At 37.3% G+C, this 20,109-nt stretch overlaps 1 protein-coding gene across 4 annotated transcripts in view; it reads left to right on the top strand.

Moving 5' to 3' along the window:
• The first annotated feature begins 941 nt into the window (after positions 1-941).
• LOC103762448 (complement C4-like) overlaps positions 942-20,109 on the top strand; it is a 47,645-nt gene continuing 28,477 nt past the window's right edge. Inside the window, exons 1-13 of one of the 4 annotated variants that reach the window (XM_018071502.2) lie at positions 942-1,078; positions 3,354-3,546; positions 4,554-4,734; positions 5,399-5,469; positions 5,774-5,859; positions 6,574-6,656; positions 7,797-7,884; positions 12,532-12,637; positions 12,833-12,956; positions 14,937-15,052; positions 15,785-15,952; positions 16,699-16,896; positions 19,244-19,435. In XM_018071502.2, the coding sequence (XP_017926991.2) occupies positions 1,014-1,078; positions 3,354-3,546; positions 4,554-4,734; positions 5,399-5,469; positions 5,774-5,859; positions 6,574-6,656; positions 7,797-7,884; positions 12,532-12,637; positions 12,833-12,956; positions 14,937-15,052; positions 15,785-15,952; positions 16,699-16,896; positions 19,244-19,435 (1,671 nt within the window). In that variant the 5' untranslated portion in view covers positions 942-1,013. Of the gene's footprint in view, positions 1,079-3,353; positions 3,547-4,553; positions 4,735-4,770; positions 5,160-5,398; positions 5,470-5,773; positions 5,860-6,573; positions 6,657-7,796; positions 7,885-12,531; positions 12,638-12,832; positions 12,957-14,936; positions 15,053-15,784; positions 15,953-16,698; positions 16,897-19,243; positions 19,436-20,109 lie in introns of those variants that run through there. The other 3 variants (XM_018071500.2, XM_018071499.2, XM_018071501.2) reach the window with 3 other exon arrangements.

Here is a 20,109-nt window from a genome sequence, read left to right as displayed (position 1 = left end):
AATGTGGTATATTAAAGGGCAGTTTATCATCAGAACCTGGGGGATAGCCATGTGATCATTTCTGAGACTTGACCTGCCTGTAAATCAGATGGGCATTTTTCCATTCTCATGAGTCAACAAAATTATGTTTGGGAGACAACAATCCAGTAAAGGTTTGTAAAAACGAGACCTGATGAAAGTTTCAGTTTGTTCTTTCATTTGCCTTTGATCAAAACTGGTTCCTGTACAATTATTCCTCAGACAATTTTTTCCCCTGTTAATCAATATCCTACCTTGTAAGATATTGTGTCTCTCCTACAGTCTGAAATGCTATCAGCTGATGAGTCATCTTATATGTTTATGCTAAGATGAGACTAATTACCCTCTGGAAATCCCTCTGTCTCGAACATATAGGAAAAACGGGCTGAGTAGCTCAGATAGAGCCATCAATTTTATTTCCACTGAAATTAAAGCAGATGAACGCCTTCAAGCATGACAGATTGAGATGGTGTTGTACAGGTAGATTTCCAGCACAGTTACTTTGGTGCTATATAAACCAGAAGGAGCTTTCTCTCACCTTGCTGGGGTTAAGTAATGCCTGGGGTTAAGTAATGGCATAGAGAACGGCCTTGTCACTTGCATTTGTCCCCACTTAGAAATGCTTTACAGCCTCTCTTTTAGCCACAGTGTCTAGTTTGATTTTGGGATGCCTTTGCAGTATTTGTGAAAACTTGTCTCTGCACTTGACTTTTAGTTGCTCTCATGTCAAAATGTTGAAGCTGGGAAGAGAATGGATGAATAATCAAATGTAAAATTGTGTCTTAGTCCAGAATGTCTGTCCCTGGGGTATTAATGTGCACATCACCAGCATGTCCATCATGTTTGCTTGCACCATTTTGCAAGTCATTAATAAATAACCAGGATAGGTAATATTCTTTGCTGCAATGTGCCATCAGCCCATTTCTTACAGCATGGACCTAAATTGACTGTGGCTCTTTGGTATTTCTGTTTTGCAGATATTGTAGAGTTTTCCAATGGAAAGGCTGGCATTGTTCATGAGCTTTTGTTTGCTGCTGTCCGATACACAGCAAGCACCATCGTAAGTACATTTTGTTATCAATTCTTAAATCCTATCCCTTGGAAGAGAAAGTAGGAAATATTCTTTCTCTCAATAGAGAATCAACAAAGCCAGTTTCTTAGATCACTGAAAATTTGTGCAATCTTAAATAGGTAAGAGGTAAAAAGCTTAAAACAGCCCTTTTAAGGCACTTTTAAGGGAAGAGACCTCCACTTAGTAATGAATAATTAAAAATATCCCACTAAAGCATGTTGTTCCTTCTGTTATTGCTGTTTGTTCACCTTTTGTTTATGACATGTACTGGACTGAAAAATCTTCGGAAACAATATCTCTGTAATTGAGCTATACATTGCAGAAAGCAAAGGTTTCACTTTTGGGCGAGCTTCAGTGTTTTTCTGTATTTATCCTCTATTTTAGCGGAGACTTACATGTGTTGATACTGGTTCTTCTAGTTGGACAAATTCCTGAGTTTGGGAAATAGGTGTTACTCTTTGAGAAAACCTGTGAAGTACGTTAAAGGTCCTTCAAATTGATCTTTATCTGTAGGGCAGAGGTACAGCAGAAGAGACTCTTTCTTTGTTCCCATGATGATCAAATGCTTGCAGGTATTTACCATACTCAGAGGAGAGCTTTGGTGAGATATTTGGGCTGTCAGTTCAAACTTTCTTCCCCTTCCATATCAGGTAACCTTTGAGGTTATCTCTAGCCCCAAATACTTATTTCTTTTCTGATGGTGTGTCATCCAGGTGCAGACTTCTACCTGCAGCCTGGTGTTGAACTCCAGTGTCCACATCAGCATGAAAACCACAGCCCCACAAAAACTTGGTGTTGGGGTACCTGTGGGGCATCTTGAGACATACTTCATCATTAGTAAAGCACAATCTTTGTCACCTGTGAAAAAAGTCTTAGTGGAAAAGGGGACTGAGATAGATTTTTTTCCCTGAGGTAATGGGATGTGGGAAACGCAAGGTGCTGAATTTATCAGTTGTATGAAATTGAACATTACCTTAGAAAAATAGCGTGATGCTTTGAGACTAGATCTGGCCTGGGTCTGGCTAGCTGAGGTTATGGGCAGTGTAGGCTAGTGACCACACCTCACTGAGCTATTACATAGGTAAACTTTTAAACAACCAAAGCAACTAACTATTCCTCAGGAAAAAAAAAATACCTTGAATTTCTGTAGACTATGTCAGAGAGCAAGCATTACTCTCTATTTTCCATATGTGAAGTCAGGTCTTGTGTCACCTTTTGCTAGAACCAACAGACTCTGAGTGAATGAAATTAAATATCAGTTTTATTCCCTGATTGCTATATCCCACCATTTATTTTATACATTTAAGAAAGAAGAAACATTATTTTAAAAAAGTAAAAAAGAGAAAGTTCAGCCAACCCAGTCTGATAATAGCAAAATCATTTACCTTTCATTTTAGAATTCTTTTGCAGAATAATAATTCTCCAAAAGCAGCTTCCTTGAACTGAGAACTATTCTTTGTGTATGTGACATTATATGTGAAGAGTGATGACATGACTTTTGACATAGTTCTCTGATTTTTGTGTGTAAAATATCCTGGAAAAAAATGAGAGCAAGAATAATGATCTACATTTTAATGGTCATGAAATTAATTGCTAAGAAGCACCAGAGCAGAGTTTAGAATAAAGGAAAGTAATAAAGAGAAAAAAAGAAATCCTAACCAGTTTAGCCTCCAGCTCAACCCTTCCCAGGGCTGTGGTCTTACCTTCTGTGGTGTCTCATTTCCTGCATTTCACAAACAGTGATATTGCAATGAAGATCAGCTACTTGTAATCTCATACACATGGTCAGATAGGAAATTGATTTCTCCTGACATATTAAAGCATAAGCTGTCATAATGTAAGTGCTAATACACGAAGATACATAACTTTGTAACATTAAATATGTATTTATGAATATGTATTCATTGTCTTTCAATGCATGGCCTCATTTTGTTTAAGAAATTTGGGTTTGTAAAACTTCGTCTGAGTTAAACCAGGCTATAAATTGAATATGTGGTCCCTGGGACATGTTGCAAGTTTTTTTCTCTATGTATAGGGACTGATGTTTTGTAGGAGTTAAATGTGATGGCTCAGAATTTGGGGATCAGTTGAGGAGAAACTGTCTACTTTTAACCTCTATTCTGACTAACAAGGGCAATAGATCAGTTGATCTCCACAATTCCCAAGCTCAGCTATTCTGTGAGAGTCTGCTTTTTTCTTTAAAATTTGTACTGATTGGACAATCACTGAGCATACTGGACAATCTGTTTGTCTGTTGTTTTAGATTTCTTATTACTGCTCCAAATGTGGTACATTTGGGCACATACGAGACAATAACAGTTCAAGTCCACGGAGCACAGAGTCCTGTGCGAGTTACTGCGTACTTCAAAGATGAGCTTAAAAATCAGCTCCTATCAGACAGGATCATCTTTAACCTTAACCAAAATAATGACTACCAGGAGATGAAAAAAATAATGGTGAGTCTGCCATCACAGTGATGTACATTTTTTTAATTAAGTGATAAAAAGCACATAATTTGTACTAGGAATAGGTTGGGACAGAGACAACACTGATTCCTAGAGACACGTGGTAGAACACCATTTCCAGTGACAGTTGCACCATATTCACCCAACCAGCTAATAAAAGAACACCTAATGGAATTTAAGTGGTGGTTGTAAGTGCACTTTTGTGCCCAAATAACAAGCTCAAGATTTTGTCACATGGTGATAAGTTCAGTTTAATTGTTTTATCACTGTTGTTCTGCATCACTTAAACTACAACTGCATTCATATTTTCGACTTACTACTGACCATGTTACAAAACCAGAGAAACCTTTAAAAATGTGCTGTCTCTCAGAACAAAGCCTGTGTTGCTTCTGCAAGCTCTTAAGTGGATTAGTTCTTTACATCCTGCATTGCATCATTTGCTTCTGCCATGATTCTTTGAAGTCTGGCAGCATTTTGTTCATTAGCACTGGTTTGGGCTAGCTGGTTGGAAAACAGCACAGCAATACTTAGTTTAGCTCTGCTCAGTTTCCCCCAAAGCTAACAGCTGAGCTTTCAGATCAGGTTCCTGTTGAAGGTGATGTTTAGAAGCATCACATAAAACTGCATGAAGTAAAGCACCAATTTCACAGACAAGATTTTAGCATAATACGGATTACAGGATACATGGTGACTGGAACTCAACAAGCATGTAAATTGAAGAAAAGTCACCAGGCTTGAGTTATTGCCATTGAACAGAAGAAAGTGTATTTCTATGATGGAAAATAAAGGATTAGATAGTATCTATACTTTAAAAGAAATATTCATCTAGGAAGAAAGATATAACCCCCAGTGAGAAAGATATAATTGAGAATCTTCTGTCGAATGGTGCTAATAAAATTATTTAAGCACTTCAGTTGTTTTGGGGCCTCATCTATGTGGCCCCAAAGTCAACAGGCTCATCTCTGACTCCGTGGATTTTTCCCTTTTGTCCTCTTCAGGTCAAACCAGGGACTCTCCAACAGAACCTGTTCAAGAAGAGTAATCAACCATATGTTCTGCTGGTCACTGAAAGCAGGGAGCTTCCTAAGGCCGTTCAGAGCATTCGCATCCTCCTGTCCTCCAAGAAAGGCTACATTTTCATTCAAACAGACAAGCCTATATACACACAAAGTTCCAAAGGTTAAAATACAAATGCTGCATTTTGAATGTTGAATATAGATGTTACAAGGGCATGATTAGAAAAAGCAACAATGACTTGATCCTTCCTGCAGCCAGGACTTCTGCAGGGTCTGCACTGTGCATTGTAGCAACCCTTGTGGAAATGCCACTGGAGCCAAAGAGTCATTCTAACAGGAGCCAGACAAAATCTGCTCTTTTTTGTTCAAAAAGCTTAATGACAACATTCCTTTGGCAAACAAATTTGTGAGAAACCTGCAAAAAACCAAAACTCATATTGGTCCTGCTTGCGCCGCCAGCAATGTGTCCTTTGCTCTTTAAGACCACAACTGCTTTCTTACCTAACAATTTCATTAAGTAATAAGAGATGGAAGTAAACAGAGTTCTTGAGTTTGGTTTCAGGCCTCGATTGCAGAATGAATATAAAAGTGAGTAATTTTCAGGACTTGCTTCAAGAGGTTTTCTGGTCAGGTAACTTCTCCCAAAGTCTGTGGGAGAATGCAATTCTTTTTTGAAATTTCTCAGACTTATTTTCATTAAAAGAAATTCAGTAAATACTAAATTCAATAAATACCAAATTCAGTAACTCATTTTACAGCTTGTAATAATTACTCTCTAGAAAGGCCAAAAAAAAATATGTGACTGTATTTATTCTTCTGTTAAACAGTAAAATACAGGATCTTCATTCTGGACAATGCTATGAGGCCAACAGATGACACGGTTACAGTTGCTGTGCTAGTAAGTATGCAAAAACACTGTTGATGAGTTCTTCTTCAACACAGGAAATATGAATAACTTGCACAAAAGATGTAAGAGCAAAACTATAGCTTTGACTCCTCTCAGTATTTACATATAGTAAGATATTTCTGGTTGGTTTTGGCTGATATCAGGAGCATGGAGGGAAACATGACATGAATATTAAAGTAGGAAAGTCAGAGAAGAATTTTCTCTTCCATAGGACTAGTATAAGAACTTGAACTTTTGGATGTAAATGTTTGACACCTGGTGCATAATTTCATGTTTACTTTCTCTGTCTCAACAGAATTCAAAAGGAATGGTGGTTAAAAAGTCAGATCGGAAAATAAAGGCAGTGTTCAGTGAACATTTTGAAATACCTGACGTTGCTGAGTACGTTATTGCTGTGCCTTGTGTATGAAAACCTGTAGGTTAAGATTTTTAACTGCTGAATTGCTAGAATTACTTTTCAAAATTGTCGTTCTCTCACCATAGGGCAAAGACTGAGCCTATGGTTAATATCTTTTTACCTTTAAGCACCTCATCTTGGAGACTTGAGTCCAGAATTTAATGTTAATATGCTGTAATTAGCAGCATGTATCCTGATAAGGGAAAATTAAAAAAACTGCGTAAATATCTGCTCCAATGTATGGCTTCATTCAAGAGAGCACTTCTGCAAGAGCTTAGTTTGCAAAGTGTCATTAATTATATCTTAATTATTAAATATTAATCATTTTAGGTCAGGCTTTTACTTAATATTCAGTGTGTTCTTGCATGCTAAGTTGATTCTGATATCACAATGAATATAAGCTATAGGAAATATTTGATGAGTGCTCTATTTCTGAGGACTTTCAAAGGTAATACATGTTACATGTGGTTTGCAAATATGTTATCTTGTACTTCCTCGTACAGTTATTTTGAGTGTTTTCTAGGACATTTGGAAATATGTTGCTGGCTCCTCCTAGCAAAGAGAAATCCATTAATAAATTAGTTTAGGATGAGATCAAAATAAGGAAAATATTAGTGTTTAGTGATAATTTATATATTGGCATCATCAAATATCTGAGGAATCCTAATTAACTATTTTCTACTGAATCTGAACTTTAGGCCTGGAACTTGGAAAATCAAAGCCTGGTTTCACCACCATGAAATGTCTAATGTTTCTGCTGAATTTGAAGTTAAAAAATATGGTAAGAGAATATTAAATTTGCATTTTGAATATATGAAGTTACCACTATGTGTTAAAAGATATACTGCAGTGATTAAACCTGGCTCTACTTAGGTAGTAAGGACAAATTTTACAGTGTTTCTGTGCATCATTGCTATCTCTGATGCACAGAAGGAAAACTCTGGTTTTGTATGGCTTCCACTTGTATTTGAAAAGAGAAACACCTTTATTTATATACAGATTTAGTATCTTTTTTAACACTTTTTTAACATTTTTCACCAAACATCGTAAGGGTTCTCCTACTGCAGAAAAAAAAGAATGAGATGAGCTCCCTTTTAAAGTCATTGCAATTCTCCTAAAGTTTCCAGTGAAGACTATGATGAAAAAAAACCTGCCTGTTTTCTCTCTAGAATTCAGTCTGGAAGTTTATGAGAGTTCCTATACTCAAAGAAGTTTTTTTTGAGCAATGGTAAAGGCACTGTGGGAAAAATAAAAATGTAAAAATTTAACAATTTGGCATAAGAAATTGCTTGATTTATTTGCACTGAAATTATGCCTTCTTGTAAAAGTTAGTGTGGGTTTGTTATTTTGTTGGGGTTTTTTTCTTAAAGACAAAAGAAAACCTCAGGATTGTATGAAAATCTCAGTTTAAGAAATCTGGTTTCGCCTTAGGTAGCGAATGTAACAGAATAGTGGAGACTACTGCATCCTCCACAAACACCTACATGCAGAAGCAAATTACCCTGACTATATCTACAGGAGCAAATAGTTTGTCTTTATAGGAGCAAATTCAAAGTGACACAGCTGATGCTGGGGATCTCATGTCCACACTCAACCCATTTCAGGGTGGGTTTACTTCAGACTGCTTCTAGTCCAGGGCACTTAATGCCCAGTAGCAGTTGGAATTTATCTTCTGGCTTAATTTCATTGTAAATAAATGAATAAATTAATTTTGTGGGCTCAAAGACTGCTCCACTATATGAAGCAAAGCAGAATAAGGGAAGATGATTAGAGATTTGCTTCAATAGTGCACTGCTGATTCAAACTAAAACATCCCCTCAATGCAGCTGCATCCTCTCAGTAGGTGTTGCCACGTGCCAGAAGTTTAAGATATGTTTGAAACTTGCATGTCATGACCTTTCACCTTCTTTTTTTCATGCAGAACTTCCATCTTTTGAAGTCAAACTCATCCCACTGCAGCCATACTACCACATCTGGAATGAAAGCTTTGTGTTTGATATCGAGGCAAAGTAGGTGTGCTCAGAGTCAGGTTGTTTCAGGAGGCAGATAAGTAGATTGTGAACTTTGCAGCTTCTTCCTTTTTCTTGTCATTAACAGTTAACCCACTTCTGGCTTTACTTGAATCTGACTAATCTTACATACTCTCTTTTTCCCCTAATGACTTGAGACATCAGTGTAAAATTCTACCTGGGTTCAAGTCATGGTGATTAAGGTGAGCAAGATTTTCTGAATATTTTAGTTTGCTAGTAAAGGTGACTATTTAGGATTCTCCTTTGTGTTGCTCGGTAAGGTTCCAGGCAAACTGATCACCTGGTTTTCTTTATACTTTTGCTTCTTACATTTAGAAATATTCTAAAGCCTCAGATGTGTTATTTAATTCAAGTAGAAATGGATTCAAGTTTGGGTATTTATTTTTTCAAGGCCCAGTGAAGTTTGTAAGCTAGTGCTTGTTTGCAGAAATGTTTCCAGGGTAATAAATACAGTTAATCAGAGGAGTTTCCATGTCCATCACTACACATATGTTTGTTGCTGCACAGTAGTGCAACACTGGTCTGGATGAGACATGGCTACAAGACTGGCCAGACCCTGAGTCAGGGCTCAATGAAAAATAAGTTATACCTGGTCCCATACCAAATTAGAATGGCATCAAACACAGAGCAACTTAGGAAGTCAGAGAGTGAAAAGTTAACCCATCAAAATATTTTTAACAGTTTTGAAGAATCAGACAACTGAAATTGAATAAGCATTTAGTGCTCTGTGGCTCTGGTATTTTTGAGCACAAATTGATAGATCTAAATTTGCTGTACACTAGCAGTGGCTTATCAACATCTTTCAAACCTTCTTGACTGTTGAATTTTCAAGTTTAATAGGAGTCAAAATACTAAGAAACTGCCTGTTGAGAGAATGACTAAATCAGAACTAGATACATTTTTCTCTTTTTTTCTGAAGAGAAGTAAATTTTATTAAACAACAACAGGCATGTGGAAGCAGTTGGTCTTCTTTCATAGTTGGGAGAAATCCATTCAGTTTCAAAGAAGTGAGGAATCTAATATTTATGTCTTTAAAAATCAGAAATTAATATTTAGAAGTGAGGAATCTAATTTTTATGTCTTTAAAAATCAGAAATTAATATTTACCAGTACTATCAGAGAAGGGTTTTAGGATATTGTCAAACACACTGGATAGTTGATATGGAAGAATACATCTCCTGAAATAAGGTACTCTGTGTTATCTACATAATACTGAATTAGTTATTCTGTTTATTTCTCCCTAGATAGACAAAAGCTCAGATCCATTTCCAGGCAATTTTGATGTGTCAGGGAAGAGCTGACCATGCAGTATCAGCAAGTAGTGTTAGACTGTCACTAAGAACAACTCCTTAAAACAAAAATCAGCACCTCATGGCTTTTGAGGTTGATTCACCATATCCCTTAACATTCTTTAGCACAAAAGCAAGAATAGGATCACACAGAGTTATTTCAGCCAGTACTCTTAAATATATGTAGTGTTATACAGTGGGCAAATTTTTTGTATGGTAACAATAATGCAAGATAGTGGAAAGTGAACTGTTTATATTTTATTACATAATGATTATTTCTTTTTGACCTGTAAAGCTTATTGTATCCATTCACTTTTAGTATTTTGACCATTAATGGCTTGCAATTATTTTTGAATAATATATAAATATACACGTGACATTGTTGGGAGATATTTTAGCAGAGAATTTCATTCTTATAACTTACTAATTCTATAGAATAACTTGTATAATTAAGTTTCCTAGGCAAAACCTCTTTGAGTATTGTCTTTTAGAAACATACACATAATTGAATAGTATAAGAGTATCTTATTGATAAGTTACCATTGCACAGTTTGTGTCTATCTTAGTAGTTGATGCAAATAGAAGAGAGAAGACAGTCAATACAGAAGGGAGGAAAGATCTAAGTATAGAAATTGCTAAGGTAATATGCAAATAAGAATAAAAAATCCTGCTCTATACAACCAAAGTTTGAGCCTTTATTAAGCACTGACAATAATTAACCATAGAAGTCATTTGGCTTACAGTAACCTTTAGTTAAATAGGAATTAATTATTAACATTTTTCAGTGGCCAAGGAGGCCGGTGGTATCCTGACCTGTATCAGCAATAGTGTGGCCAGCAGGATCAGAGCTCAGCACTATATTGAGGTGCTGGAGCATGTCCAGAGAAGAGCAACAAAGCTGGTGAGCTGGGGTTGTTTAGCCTGGATAAAAGGGGTCTCTACCACTCTCTACAACTACCTCAAAGGAGATTGTAGTGAGGTAGGGGTCAGTCTCTTCTACCAGGTAACAAGTGACAGGACAAGAAGAAATGGCCTCAAGTTGCAGCAGGGGAGATTTAGATTGGATATTAGGAAAAATTTCTTCACTGAAAGGACTGTCAAGCATTTGAACAGGCTGCTCAGGAAGTGGTAAAGTTACCATCCCTGAAGATATTTAGAAGACACGTAGATGTGGCACTTAGGGACATGGTTTAGCGGTGGACTTGGCAGTGCTGGGTTAATAGCTAGACTTTTTCCAACCTTACTGCTTCTATGGTTCTATGTGAGTGCATGTGACTAATGCATCATTACTACTGTGACCATTCATATTTCACCTTGTGTTTGACTCTAGAAAGCCCTCCAAATTAAGAGCAGCAAATGAATTATTATTTTATTCAAATATTATCCTCATACAGTAGGAAGTTTGTCTGCATTTCAACATGATACCAGAGAAATTATTTGAGCCACCTGGTCAGTCAATTAAACAGTTTCAGCTGGGTTCCAAGCCCCAGAGCTTAGTTGCCAGTGGCTCAGCTGGTCTATGGCAAGGGCTTGACCTCTTCAATGCAGCACTCCCCAGACAATTTCTGAAACCTTTTTAGGAAGAAGCATGAACCAAGGTCAACCCAAGGTATTTATGTGACCACTTTGCTGTTTAGTAGAGTGGGGATGGGTTGAGCTCTGCCAGCTGGCTGCAGTACAACAGCACTGTACTCGTTTAATTTACTTAACCTGGTCCAAACAGAGCATAGTCATTAGATTTGCTACATGGACCCTGGAACTGTATCCAAGTGGAATACTGATCCCCCATTCCCCCTACTTCTTATCTGGGTTTATTTCTAATCTAAATTTATCCCTGAGCAGTGTATATCCTGTTGGACTTCTGCTCTCTGCCCTTAACTCTGCTGGTCCTTCCTTCCCCAGCACACCTTGAGAGAGCAGACAGAATCCTATATCCACTTCTTTTTGCTTGGCTGAACTCAACTCTTCTAATCTCCTCTTGATCACCTGCAATTCTTTATTTGGTTGTTTTGAATTACTAGCTTTAATCATGATTGCTTGATACTGTGATATGAAGTAATATCAAATCACTGGCTTTAATTTTAATCCTTTCTAAAATTTTCTCTATGCTATTGCAGCACTCATTTTTGAGTTTATAAACTTCATATATATCTCAATACTCATTAACATCATAATTATTTAAGAAGGTCTTAATAACTGCATGTAATTCTTTTGTCTATTGGAAAATGTCCTAGTGGTGCTGCCTGACTTTCATCAAAATGGAATTCCTGATAATTGAACTTATTTCTCTGAACTGGCCATGCATGTAATAAAGTTACTTGGTATATTTACTATTGTTTCCCACCATTATTAGTTCTGGAATTTAATGGAGTTTTCATAAGAACTGCATCTCAGTTGCTTTCATTGGTATAGATCAGTGCTGCTGATCAGGTCAATTTGAAAGAGGCTTTGTTTAAACAAAAATAAGCCATTACAGAACTGAGATAAAGGAGGATTTCCACAGGCAAAAGACAACACTATGGCCATGACAAGTCTCATGTAGCACATGTAGCATCCTCCACTGTGCTACCAGAGGATTCCATCTGCCGGGGTTTCCTTGAGTAAGGAGCCAGGTACAACATGTCCCACATGCCCTATCCTCTCTCTCCATGACCTATATGCAACGTCCAGGGGTGTTCTGGACAGATACCTATCTGGTAAATATTTCACTTACAAGTGAACCTTATGCTATACTGCCTCAATCTGTAGGGGAGATGTGGGGTAGAGGGTATCTACTGTACCTAATGCATGTATTAAAATATCAGTAGATAGGATCTGTCTCTGTACATCTTCAGAGGAACTAAATACTTCATGCCAGTCCCTGAAATGATTCTCTGATCCCTTATTTCAAACGCTTTTCTCATGAGGTGTCTCATACAAAGGAATTAGCTGTGCATCGAAGCTAAAGAAACTGGATACCTCCCTTGCTCTCTCTGAGGGGGATGAGTTGTGTGAGACCTCACTGTGCAACTAAAGCTCTCGTTAATTCATTAAAAAAAAAAAGTTTTGTTTACTCTGGTACAAATTTTGTCAGATAGTGTCTCGACATGTGATTCTGCCGACATGATTTACTCCATATATATGTCTGCTTTTGAAATCACTACTTGGTACACATGTCAGTAAAAGTTTTCATGTTTGAGTTACAAGTGAGTAGGACTAATTTTTGTTTTCAAGGTATTAGTTACAGATGGGATGCCTACAAATATTCCAATTTTATTTCAACATAAAATGATGTCTGATTTATGCTTGTTTTTTATTAAGGCAAAAATTCACCTCCTTGCTTTTCTTCCTTTCAAAGACACTCTTATGGGAAAGAAATTCAAGGTGCTGCATATGTGCGATTTGGCATCATTGATGAAAATGAAAACAAAGTGTTTGTTCCAGGCCTGGAGCAACAGCTATCTGTAAGTATTCAGTGGAACTATTTTGATTTATTGTACCTAAGCTGAATATTGTCAGAATTTCTGGAAACTTAGAACCCTGCAATACCATAGTCATGATATAAGCAACACTTTTTTATTTCTAGTGGCAACAAACCAGTAAAAGGTTGTCAATTCCCCTTTTTTTTTGTTTTCCTTTTTCTTTCACTTTTGTTTTAGATTCAAAATGGGAAAGGAAGAGTTACTTTAAATACACTACTTTTGGAAGAGAAATTAAGGAAGAGCATTTCCACTCTGGAAGGGTTTTGTTTATATGTTGCTGTTACCACTGTAGAAACTGCAAGTGAGTACACTATGGCTTAGCTGATACAGTCTGTAATATTTATATTGACCTTTCTCTACTGTAATCCTTCATGTGGGAAATCTTGTGCACCTGGATCAATCTTTGCTGCAAAGCTTCCTCATGCTATAGTGCCTGACAGCCTCTTTCATCTGACCCCCTTGTGTACAAAAACTTCATTTTGTGTGGTATTCACTTATCTGAACCCAAATATCCTGACCACTTTAAATGCCCTGTGTGATCCTGTGTTGTCTTCCATTGCTGCTCCAGAAGTACTCAGGTCTCCTGTGAGTACTGTCCTATGGGGTCTGTCCCACATGAAATAGCTCTGTGAGGATATCTGAGATATCCTAGTCCCTCTGAAGTGGCATCAGACACATGTATGAATGCAAATAAATTAATCCCCATAAGATCCTGTTGATCACTTGCCCTAGCCACCTCCATTCCTTCCATATATATAAATTTATTAGTTGCACTTGATATCTTAGCTTGCTTTGTACCTCAGCAGGCTAAGCTGTCAGGTTAGAGGTAAGGCATACGTATTAGAGCCACAGTGCAATGCAGAGGAGGATCTAACCCTTGTGAGTCCTGTTTGTCCTCTTATGTCCCACAATTTTATTAGACTGTGGTACTTGGCATATGCACAAGCACAGTATAGTCCAAATTGCTTGGTCTTGCTGTTCATCTGGGACATGAGCCTGGAGCATGTCTTCCAGAGTTTCTAATGGTTGCTTGCAATTGTTCTTCTAGGAAACAGACAGTAACAGGTAATAATGGAGCTAACTTCTGAAGCTAAATCTGTGACAAAGCTGACCTTTCCAACAGGGGCAAGATTTTTCTTTTTCTTCGTAGGGAAATCGATCCCCTTTATTTTAGATATCTGAACGTAAAGTATCTAGTCAGAGCTCAGGTATTTTGTGTAGTCAGTATAGAGAATGGATGGGTTAAACTGCACTCCAGAGGTGTCTGTTCCCAACAGCTATAGAAGGAGTCTAGTTACTTAGTTTAGAATTACAAGAATTCCATAAATTCCTAAAAATCCTATACATTAAGTAGGATTCCTTAAAATCCTAAAATTAAGCCAGATTCACTGCAGCTGTGCAGTTCTTTAGTATTACCTGCTATAGGTGCTAGCATGCACTATTGCCACAACATTTATGGCAAGGGTAAAAGGGGCTGGAAGTACTCCTGTTACTATACCATCATGATGGGCACAAGATCTCATGGTGAGCCATGGTCTCTACCACGCTGTGCATGCTGCCTCTTTCTGCCACAGGCAGGCTACCTTCACACTTGTGTACTTGCTGGGCTTGGTACTAATTACATGCATGACAGGGAAAGGGTAGTGGGCTTTACTGACACCTCTCAACCTTGGAGAGCTAAAGTGGAAAATAAGGATGTTGAAACATGTTTCTAAATGCATTTGGTTTAAAACAAGTTGTGCAACTAGTTTCTTTAGATATAGTTATTGGTAGTGGTGTAACTAGAAGAATTACTGTTTTAACTAGAATAATCTCAGATGGAAAGCAGTTGCTCAAGCTGCAAGTTGCAGAAGATGGCATTAGGTAATATTAACTGTCACTAGTAGCTGAAAATGAAAAAAAAATCTTTCAGAAGATTAGAGATCTAAGGTCCCAACCCCTCTACCAGTTCTGAGTAACTTCTATGTTAGTCTTTGATGGAGCCTTTCCCCAGGAACGGAGCCCCAACAGCTCAGAAAGGGAGGTGTGTGGCTGCAGTGGCTCCTGGGGTAGAGTGCCCTTTGTTTGTAGGTACTTTGTTCCAATTCATGTATTAGAGAGGAATTTTTATTCATCCTCTTCTAAAAACTGAAGCTCTTGTGTGGGAATCATATTTTACTTTCCTTTATATATGCTGCTAAAGGTGAAACTAATCTTGGAAACAGAAATGAGAGATGTTGTGGTTATATGCAAGTACGTAGTTATTGCCCTCATAGCAACATGTACTGTTTGATATTAATAGGTGGTGAGATGAGGGAAGAGGAACTGAGCAATGTGAAGTTTGTGAAATCTCCTTATGCTGTTGATCTGTCTAATACCAAAAAGCATTTTGTGCCTGGAGCCCCCTTCTCTGTTGTGGTATGTAGTATTTAGCTGATTGTATCTTTACCTCTAAAGAAATGCATTTGTATCTGCCCTTTTTCCTTATCTGATCCAATGGGAGCTCTATAGGACAGAGACCTTTAGGAATAGATCCAACATAGACCTACAGTTTGTGTCTGGTTTGTCTTGTTTCTGTACGCTCAGAGCCCAAGCAGCCAGAAAATGCTGGTTTTCTGCTCTGGAAGTCAATGTGTACTGTTGTCCTACAAGGTTTTATAAAACAGCAATCTCTTCCTCACTTCCATATCAAAATATTAAATTAATAATATTGTATCAAATTAGTCCCTTGTCAAATTAGAATTCTGAAAACTAAAACAGCATATTACCTTTTTTAAAAAATGCATTGAAATTTTTACTGTTTTAAACTTCACACCTTCAAGTTTTTCTACAGAGTTTTCTACAACAAGTTGAAGTCATAAATTTACCTTATAATAGTTGAAGACAAATGTCTCTGGGATCAGCTTAGACCAAATAGATGCCAAGTAAATATCTAGGGCAGCTCTTAATCCTTACTGACAGATTTTTACCTTAGCTGGAGTCCAGACTGAGTCACTTTCTACCCCCTTCTCTCAAAGCTCAAATTTTTGAACACTAATGTGTACACTTTTGTATTTCTTCTGAGTTTATAAAAATAACTGCTTCTTATTTGCAAGCCTTTTTTAAACCCAGGATTTTCTTTAAGTAACAAAAACTTTTTTTTTCCAATAGGCATCTGTCACTTTGGTTGATGGTTCTCCTGCTGGCTCCCTTCCTGTCACTGCTACTATTACCTTGCCTGGAAAACCCCCAATGAAGAAGACTGCACTCTCTAATAAAGAGGGCCTAATCCCCCTTACATTTGACATCCCCAGAGATGCCCAAAGGCTTGAAATAATGGTAAAGAAAACCCAAACATCCATATTTAAAAGTATACCACTGGGAAGAACTGAGAACACAATTACAAATGACTGTGAAAATGATCAGTTTTCAATAAACTAGCACAGAGGGTGGAACATCATATTTTACACCATCTGTAGAGCTTTATTCAGACTGTGTAGGATATTTTAAAGAGACCAGGGGCCTGAGGGATGTCTCACTGACATGAAAGGCACTCTGGTACATCAGAGCCTTGGGGATACATGTGTTGGTTATAGTGGTGCATTTTTTCAGTGTTTTGATGTTCATTTAGCTGGCATGAAGGACAGAAATGGGACTGTAAGGTCTCACCACGGAAAGTGATAGGAAATTATGAAAAGAGGGTGAAGAAAAAGGTCCTGAGCAATCCAGAGAGTAGGCTACATCTGCCCACTCAGGGGGTTCATTTAAGTGTACAATATAAAATGGGAAAAAAACTTATCTGAGTACAAAATCACTTTTGAGTCATTTTGAGGCATTATTTCTCATTCAGAGGAGCCGAGAATGAAAGATACCAAATTAAAATGGAACAAGAGACAAAATGGGGTGAGAGAATAAAATAATTAAAATCCTGGTTTTTTGTGAGAGGTTCTGCTAATGAGGTCTCGGCAATGATTCATCTCACTTCACAGCATTTTCCAAATAATCCATCAAGATATGAATTAATGGTGACGTATACTATCTCCTGCGGGACCCTTGATTCACTCTGTCTTTTTCTTCCCTGATAGGTAAAGGCTGAAGAGGGAAAAGAAAAATTAGAATCACCTGAAGCCAGTATCAGAGCTGAAAGATACCAGTCTGCTTCCCCAAACTACCTAAGCATCAGCATCCCACATGCTGTTGTGGCACCTGGAGACACTTTACACATCACTTTGAATGACATTCATCAGTCTGGCAGTGGAAAGATTGACTATTTCTATTATATGGTAAACAAAATAGTATCATATCAGTAATTTCTTTTAGGAATTATACATCTCAGAATATTTATGAAGTTATTAATATCCAGCAAAGGGCAAGTGAGACAATCAGTGTTCTGGCACACCTGATCCACCAAGACAAGCTGAAGGAATTGGGCTTGTTCAGTTTAGTGAAGAGACTCAGAGTGAGTTACTAGTAACCTAAAATTACTTGAAGAGAAATTACAGACATAATGAGAGACAAACTTTCAAACTTTAATGAGAGGCAAACTTTCCTAGATGGTACCATGCAAGATAATAAGGGACCAAGGCTAAAAATTATGGCCTGGAAGGTTCATTTTGGAAAAATCTATTCACTAATGATGAATGCAATACTGGAAGAGATTCCCCAGAGGGTTTAGGTACTTTCCATCCTCAGAAAAATTCAACACTCAACTAGAGAAAAACCACATCTGACCTAACCTTAAATTGGTGATGTCTTGTCTTAGAGCAGGCAGTTGGACTAGAGATCTCCATAAGTCCCTTCCAAAAACTATTTCTATAATTCTATTATTTTTTTATATTTATATATATTCTGGGGCATGTAATACACGAATCTTTGTAAATTTTTTTCCTGAAGAAGGACATGTAAGTATAAATTTTAGTCTGTAGTTTCTAATGCAGTCTACAGCAAATAGATCCATATGGGGTAATGTTTGTCTGCATAATTATGTGGATATTTTTGAAAGAACTGACAGCTTTGAAAGCTGAAATCCCAGGCAGATAACTTCTATGATATCTATAACAATTTTATCTTAATCCAAATTTCTCTTAATCCAGATCTTGTTCTTTCACACTCCTTCCAATCTGTATTCTTTCCTCATAATATTGTTTTTATAGGTCGATTCCCATAAATGCCTTTTTTTTTTTCCCCAGCTGTTACAGAACTGGCCATTTTGTTGTGGACAGATTATATATAAACATAAGGTTTTGACCCTGCAATTAGAAAATCTAGTCCTATTCTACGGGATGTTGAATATATAAAAAATGTCTTTTATAATTAACTACTTTTTTTTTCACAAATAATACATGATTTTTGTATTACTATGGCTCCATATTACCTGCTTTTGGTTTAGTTAATCAGTAGGTCAGTGTTATCTCCTACAAAGATTGTCATGAATGATACTGAAGGCATTGGCTGTTACGACCCTAAATAACATTCTACAACTGAAAAGCAGATCTGTAGACAGAAAAGTGAGGAAACCATCTTACTCAGCCTGTGATCAGGAATGCACAGTATTTATTTTGCTGAAGGAGACAAATGTATTCATGGGTACATTTCGGGAGTGAATCTTTTGGATGTGAAATGTGTTTAATCCTCTTCTCCCTCTCTTCATCCTAATTCTTTTGGCAGCTTAAATTTCCCAGGATGATAAACACCACAGACACCAGTTCCCATTTATTTTTAAAAAGACTCTCATATATTGTAATAATTGTATCCCTAGGAGTTAAGTTTAGATTTGTGGGTTAATTTTCATTGGATGACTTAGCAGAGGGTTGGAATTGGTGTTGCCAGGCTCTGGGAAGACGCAGTGCTGGTTAGGCAGGGTGTGTGGGAGATGTGGTGAGAGACACTGCTAGAGTGCAGCAGCAAGGCTTTCTCCTCAACTTTGGTCATCTAAATGAGGGCAGTGAGGATTTCAGAGAAGGCTGCAGCATGTCTTTGTTTCTTCCAGAAGCCCATTCATTGTGTGTTTAGGAAAACTCCACATGTTTTGTTCAGGGAAGAACACTGTCAGTCCTGCCACTGTGTCTGTTTTTCATTCCATTCAATTTAATATAATTAACATAGTGTGGGAAGAAAGGCATTAAATAGTGAAAGATGGGCTGAAATCAATTAAAGGCTGTGATATTTTATCCTGAATAGTGTTTTTTGGATGAAACCTCCTGTCCCAACCTTTTCACACCATCTGAAAGATTCAGTACTGATTACAGATTAAATAAAGCTGATATCCTTGTGGGGGTGATGGTCAGTCATTGTAGAAGACAAAGATAAGACTGACATCTGGGTACCTTTTTTCAAGCTGTAAGATTGAGTGGAGGGTGGCATATTTGTGTTCAAACCTGGGCCACAAGACCATTGCAACAGAGGCTCACCACCACACTGTGTGCTAGTCTCTTCCAGGCTACTTGTATACGGGTTAAGAATTAAAACTGTTAAGTGCCATTAGAAGAGAATATGTTTTAAACAGAAATCACTTCAGAAAATTATATCTACGTATATATATGCATATATGTATGTGTAAAATTATGCAACATAATGCCCATTCTAGGGTATATTCGCAGTATTTTATTTATGTTTGTTTCTGCCTTGTAGGTTGTGGCAAAGGGACAAGCTGAGCTTTTGGGAAGGGTCCCATCCTCAAAAAAAATAATAAACCTTAAAATCACAGAGAAGATGGTGCCTGCCTTTCGCTTTTTAGCCTACTACTTCATTGCAAATGAGGGCCATCAAGACATTGTTGCCGATTCTGTATGGGTGGACGTTATGGATGTCTGTGAAGGAAAGGTACTTCCAGAGCTTGTAGCTTCTGTTATTTTATCCAAATTGAAAACAAAAACATGGAGTATCAGCAGAGCAAATGGAGGCCTGTGGTTAAAAAGTGAAAGACGTATCATTTTTATTGAAAAAAGGGAATTGTCAGGATTCGTGCTGAAAGGTATAGCTTGAAAAGGCTCCCAAGAATGATGGCAGAAAGGCTTCCAAGAGTGACAGAAGAGATATCCTTCTTCTGCAGGACAGGCTGTGCCTCAAAAAGATGAAGAATATAGTTTTGTAGAGATAAAGCCCCCCCGTGTGTCTGTATGTTAGAAATCTGCAGTGAAACACCAATAGAATTGTTGAGGGGCAGAATCTCTTTAAACTTTGTCTTTTTGTAGTAAGGTGTGCCACATGAAAGAAAGTGAAGCCATGTATTGGGAAAAAAAAACAAATTCAAAGTAATTTTTCAGGCTTTTTGATTTCTTTTAAAAGTAATTTTCTGAGATTTTGTAGCATTTCAAAAACACTTTAAAAAAGTTTAAATTACAAAATGAAGTATGGGTAAAATAGGAGTCCCTCTAAGCCTTCTTTTCACTTTCCTCCTCCTCCTTTGTGGGACCATAAGGTAAAATGAAAAAACATGACAGGAATTTTTCCTAATAGCATGAAACACAACTGCTGAAAAATGTCAACCGTCTAAA

The sequence above is a fragment of the Manacus vitellinus genome, unplaced genomic scaffold (assembly GCF_001715985.3).
Source record: "Manacus vitellinus isolate BGI_N305 unplaced genomic scaffold, ASM171598v3 scaffold_2_pilon, whole genome shotgun sequence".
NCBI lineage: Eukaryota > Metazoa > Chordata > Aves > Passeriformes > Pipridae > Manacus > Manacus vitellinus.
The sequence above is the reverse complement of the archived record's forward strand: the minus strand, read 5'-3'. Positions and strand labels throughout refer to the sequence as shown.